Source organism: Rosa rugosa, chromosome 6, assembly GCF_958449725.1.
Source record: "Rosa rugosa chromosome 6, drRosRugo1.1, whole genome shotgun sequence".
Classification (NCBI taxonomy): Eukaryota; Viridiplantae; Streptophyta; class Magnoliopsida; order Rosales; family Rosaceae; genus Rosa; species Rosa rugosa.
In genome coordinates, this window is record NC_084825.1 from 5,089,178 (window position 1) to 5,095,125 (window position 5,948).

A 5,948-nucleotide genomic window follows, 5' to 3' on the forward strand; every position below is an offset into this window, starting at 1 on the left:
CCCCCAGTCCCCCGCGCTGCCACATCCTCATCGTTCGATCAACCAAGCCCACCTCAAGCCCCTAAGAGCAAGTTCACCCGTAGTCAAGAAAAGTCGAGGTCGAAAAGTCGAGGCGTCGACCAGTCAAGTTACTGTATACTGCCACTGGACATGGGTTTCCACCCATTTTTTTTCTTGACCAGTCAAGACTGTTCATATATATATATTGGTTATTAATTGTTTGCCGTTGGATCTTCTGCTTAATTGAAATGGACCGCTGGGATTTCATGACCGTTACCCACCTTTTTCGTGCTTGTAGGGTGGAGTGATGATGTTAGCCACGTTATGGCTTGGGCCGAGCTGGCAGCCCCTCAAACCCAGTCAAAAATTTAGTCATGCTGTTGCCTTTTTTTTGGCCTCAGTCAATAAAAGCCAACAATTGGCTGGGCAAGCTTCAACCGGTGGAAGACCCTTTTTCCTTGTGGCCGGTCACCACATCAGTTTTCCTTGCTGGAGCCAGGGCAAACCAACACCGGTGGACTTGCTCTAAGAACAACACCGATCTGTTGTTGTTTAGAGCTAAAGCGTTCACAGCTAACTTGTTTCTCCAGCGTCGCCCAGACCCAGAGACTTGGTTCTTCATGGCGCTTCGTTGTCGTAAATTGGATTGGAAATATATACCAAATGATCTTCTGCAGTAGTTTTTGGAAAATACCAGCTTGAATTGGGTCCGATGCGTTGGATGTGGTGAATTTTTAAGGAAACTAATGGGGATGTGTTTGATATTTCTTGGTTTGGGATGTCGAGAACGTGTTGGAGGTGACAGTGTTGCTTCTTTGGTTCTACATAGATTGGAAGAGGAAGCTTCGACCTCCGAGAAGCGTTCTCAGTAACTTCTTTTTCGGCCTGTTTGGAACCAAAATCTTAGTAGAACAACACTTCATTTGTTAGACTTAACAATCATGCTTATGAATTAAACTGAGTCTATTAATCCAGATCCCATAAATTTCATAACAGGTTGATTGACTTTGTTTTTTTTTGGGCAATGAATACTTCATTAAAGCTGCAAACGCAGCAAACGAAACAAAAGAAGATACAAAAGCAAAAGAAACAAACAAACAACTAACTGAAGCTAGAAACTAAACTAACAAAGGAGGAGCAGGCAAGCCGTCAGTTTTAAGAACCTGCATCAATGAAAGTGGAGGTTGATTGATCCAATCTCCCAAATCCACCCCCATTTTAGCTCGCGTAGCAAGCCAATCTGCCGCAGCGTTACACTTTATCTTGACCAAACTCCAAATCTACAGAGGCATCTCAATCTTAATCTTCCTAATGTCTCTCAAAAGAGGATAGATATGCCATAAATTTGTGTAAGGCTTCGAAACAATTGCCGAAAACAATTGTTCAGAATCCATTTCAACACTTACCAAAGGGAAATCCAGATTTCTAGCTGAAGTCAATCCCTCTAAGACAGCAATAGCTTCCGCATGCAAAGCAGAGTTTGCCAAGCAGGTTTTAACTCTCCCATTAATAATTGTACCAGTAAAATCTCTGATAATGCATCCAATCCCAGCTCTATTGGTTGTTGAATTCCAAGCCCCATCACAATTCAGCTTTACAGTAGGAAACAAAGGAGCATACCACTTCAGACTCTCGATAGAAGAACTTCGGATTGATCCACAGACATTTGATGAACCAGAGACAAGCAGGCCACAATATTCTGAAACAGCAGCTTTGATTTGAGCAATTACCCCCCAAGGACTAGGTTCTCGGTGATCATAAACAGCTGCGCACCTTTCCTTCCAGATGATCCAGAGAGCAAAGGAAATCCAACAAGAGAGAACCGTTTTGCTTTTATGAACAACTTTCATCATCTCACAAACACCAGAAAACCAAGCATCAAAAGTAGTAATAGCTGCTAGATCCACCTTGTAATTAACAGGCAAACCAAACCACACTCCTATGGTCCAAGGACATTGAAGTAACAAATGCTCAATAGTTTCCATATGATCCAAACAAAACGGACAAAGAGGAGAGGGGGTCACCTTTTTAATAAAGAGATTAGCCATAGTTGGAAGTGCATTAGTACAAGCCCTCCAAAGGAAATGCTTGACTTTAGGGGTAGAAGAAACGTTCCACAATTGTTTCCAAACTATAGGATCAACAATATGTGAAGAGTGAGCTGATTGCAATGATGCCTTACTTCTCCCTCCATGCTGCACATGATACCCATACCTGACTGAATAAGAACCACATTTCTCAAAAGGCCAGACTAACTTATCAGGTTCCCAAGTAGAGGACAATGGGATGGACTCAATAGCAACGACCTCAGCATGTGTCAAATGCTGAGCAAAGGAATCCAGATTCCAAGAAGTTGAAGACCAATCAACCAGGTCTGCAACCCTCTGAAAAGGATCAAACTCAGAAGCATACAGATGAGCAGCACGCAATCTCCCACCTAAAATCCCTGGAATCCATTTATCTTTCCAAGTACTAATGGACTCCCCATTGAGTACTTGCCAGAAAGCATGATCAGTTAATAAATTTCTTCCCTCCAGAATGCTACTCCAAGCCCACGAAGCTCTGGGGCCTTTAGAAGCCGACAAGAAATCACAATCAGGAAAATATAATCCCTTGAGCACTTGAACCCATAAAGCTTCAGGTTGTTGAATAATTCTCCACCCTCATTTGGCAAGGAGGGCTAAATTGAAATCTCGCAGACACCTGAAACCCATACCGCCCTCCTCCTTAGGCAATCCAAGCTTTTCCCAACTCAACCAATGCACCTTTCCCCCCATATCAGTCTGTCCCCACCAAAAGTTCGCAATTAGAGAATCAATCTCCTTACACAGCCCATCAGTGAATAGAAATAATGCCATAGGATAGGCAGGGATAGCCAAAATGACCGATTTCACAAGAATTTCTTTCCCAGCCTGGGTGAGATTCAACTGTTTCCAACCCTGAATTTTTTTAGAGATTCTATCTTTCACAAAAGCCAAAGCCTGCTTTTTGGATCTTCCCCATAAAGTAGGGAGTCCAAGATACTTGCCAGGATCATCTGATCCATGAACACCCAAATTATCGCTGATATTCAATTGAAGCTCTAGAGGTGTATTGAGACTAAAAAAACAAACTTGATTTGCTGAAATTGACTCGCTGACCTGATGCAGTACAGTAGTTTGTGAGAATGGTCATCATTGATTGACAATTTTCTACAGAAGCCTTCACAAAGAAGAGGGAATCGTCAGCAAACAATAGATGTGAAATCGAGGGACCTTTTGCACCCATTTGAACACCAACTAGGGAGTGATTTAAGCAAGCCCTATTGATCATTGCAGTTAAAACTTCGGCAACCAAAATGAATAAGTACGGGGACAAAGGATCCCCCTGCCTCAAGCCCCGTGAAGGAGAGAAAGTAGGCCCTGGTTTTCCATTTAGTAAAACAGAGAATGAAACTGTATTCAAGCATTTCATTATCAAGTTAACCCAACTTGCAGCAAAACCCATCTTAAGCATAACAGCTTGAAGAAAGTCCCACTCAATACGATCGTAAGCTTTGTTCATATCAATCTTTAACCCCATATCATAATCTATGCCACTTCTCTTGTTCTTAAGATAGTGAAATACCTCATGAACTACAATAATGTTGTCTTGTATTTGTCTGTCATGAACAAATGTAGCTTGATTAAAGGAAATAAGAGAAGGAAGGATGGATCTCAACCGGTTAGCTAAAACCTTTGACAACACCTTATTAGAGAAATTGCACAGGCTAATTGGTCGAAACTGCCTAATCTGATCAGGGTGAGGGACCTTAGGAATCAGGACAATATGTGTTTTGTTCATGGAATGGATTAATGAGCCAGAATTGATGAAATCCATAGTAGATTGTGAAACCACAGAACAAACAACCTCCCAGTAGGTTTGATAAAAAGTACCTTGAAAACCATCTGGGACAGGTGCCTTAAGAGCACCAAGTTGAAAAACTGCATCCTTGACCTCGTCAATCGTAACTTGCTGCAAAAGATTGTCATTCATTTCAGATGAAACAAGTGGACTAATGCAATTGAGTGCTTCATCCCCGTTTCTTTCACCCTCTGATGAAAATAACTCCTTGAAGTACTCAGTGAAACCTTCATTCACAGCTTTGTCACCCTCCAACCAGTTCCCATTCGTTGCTTTAACAAGTCGGATTTTATTCCTATGCCTTCTTTGGACTGTACTCAAATGGAAAAAACGAGTATTTTATCCCCAGCTCGAAGCCAATTCACTCTGGATCTTTGATGCCAAAAAGATTCTTCCCGTGGCCAGAGCTCATCCAGATTCAGGACTATTGCCTCCATCCTCTCTTTATGCACTTCATAAGAACCATGACTAGAAAGATGATTCAACTCCCCCATTAGAGAATCAATTTGTTTCTTAGAATTCCTAAAACACTTGCTGCTCTAGCTCTTCAAACCCACCTTACAGTATCTAAGTTTCTTTTTCCACTGAAGTTGAGAGTTGCCACTAACAGTTTTCTTCCAATTATGATTTACCACTTCGAAACACTCAGGATCACGTTTCCAACGTTCCTCAAACTTGAAAAGTTTAGGAGCTTTAGAATCCATAGGAGAGCAAGACACAAGAACTGGCGAGTGATCGGAACCCACATTGGGATAATTGAAAATTTCAGTCTGAGGCCAAGTATCATACCATGTACCATTAACCAAAGCTCGATCCAATCGTTCTTGCAATAAGGAGCCGTCTATCTTTTTCCTGAACCAACTGAAAGCAGACCCTTGAAATCCCATATCAATAAGCCTTGCCTTGAAGATAAAGTCCCTGAACATCTTCATTCTTGCCTCACTTCTGGGAGCCCCCCCTAGAGCCTCATCATTGCTTAGAAGCTCATTGAAATCCCCAATACAAAGCCAAGTCTCAGATATTGAACGAGCAATAGAGCATAACTTATTCCAGAAAGCTTGCTTCCCATCTTGCGGAGGGCCGTAGATGAAAGTGACCCGACTAACAAGGTTAGCCTCTGTATCAGTAATTCTTGTATCGATAAAATTTTTAGCACTATCTAGAACATCTACTACCAATTTGTCAATCCACCAAAGAGCTAAACCTCCAGATAAGCCAAGCAGCCCTTTTGGATCCACCCTGAAGCCATTAGAAAAACCCAATTTCTTCCTGACATTATCAACTGTGTAACCTTTATTTTTTGTTTCCATAAGAAAAACCAAACTAGGATCCAGTGTACTCTTAAGATGTCCAAGAGTACTTTCAGTCAAGGTTGGACCCAAACCTTGACAATTCCAAGAGAGGATCCTCATGGTGGCCTTGTGGCGGTAATAGGCCCGCCACCACAGCCCTTTTCACTATCCATAGCATCCCAAACAACCAAATGCATCACAGAAACATCAAATAGAGCAACCATGTTCCTTTCCATGATTAGCTGACCATTATGGTTTGACAATCGCAAAATAGCATTTGTGATCAAACTGATAAAGAGACAACTTCTCCCCAAAGTTGGAGGATGATCTCCCCTACCGATGCGAGTACGTTTAGATAACGAAAATCCGATTCTGGGTCCGCTAAATTCGCGAGTTGGAGATAAGCGGACGGGTCTTTAGCAGGTTTATTGATAGAGATCAATCGTTTTTTTCCGGGGATCCGACGAGCAAAACGACCCTCTTTATTTTCTATTCTGAATATAATAGAAAGGACTAATTTCAGTTTACCCCCCTGAGGTTAGGGTCGTCATCATGTTAGTCCCTCTAGTTTCAATTTAATCAGTAACACCCTTGTACTCTCAAATTTCATCATCCGTGTCCAATTTCTACTATTCTGTCCAATTTGGACCGTTAAGTCTGACTTTTGAGGGCTAAAATGGTCATTTCAAGACAAAAAAAAATTCATTTTTTGGGCTATATCTGTCACACCCCGAATTTTTGAATAAAGGATTCAAATCCGGAACATGACTAAAA

General features: G+C 41.7%; 1 protein-coding gene across 1 annotated transcript; it reads right to left on the reverse strand.

Annotated features, from left to right (window-relative positions):
- Nucleotides 1-1,280: 1,280 nt before the first annotated feature.
- LOC133716109 (uncharacterized) lies at nucleotides 1,281-2,631 on the reverse strand. Its single transcript, XM_062142844.1, has 2 exons — nucleotides 2,628-2,631; nucleotides 1,281-2,569 (listed from the first exon to the last, which is right to left on the reverse strand). The coding sequence occupies exons 1-2, from the start codon at nucleotides 2,629-2,631 to the stop codon at nucleotides 1,281-1,283; spliced, it is 1,293 nt and encodes a 430-aa protein (XP_061998828.1).
- Between the last annotated feature and the right edge of the window lie 3,317 nt (nucleotides 2,632-5,948).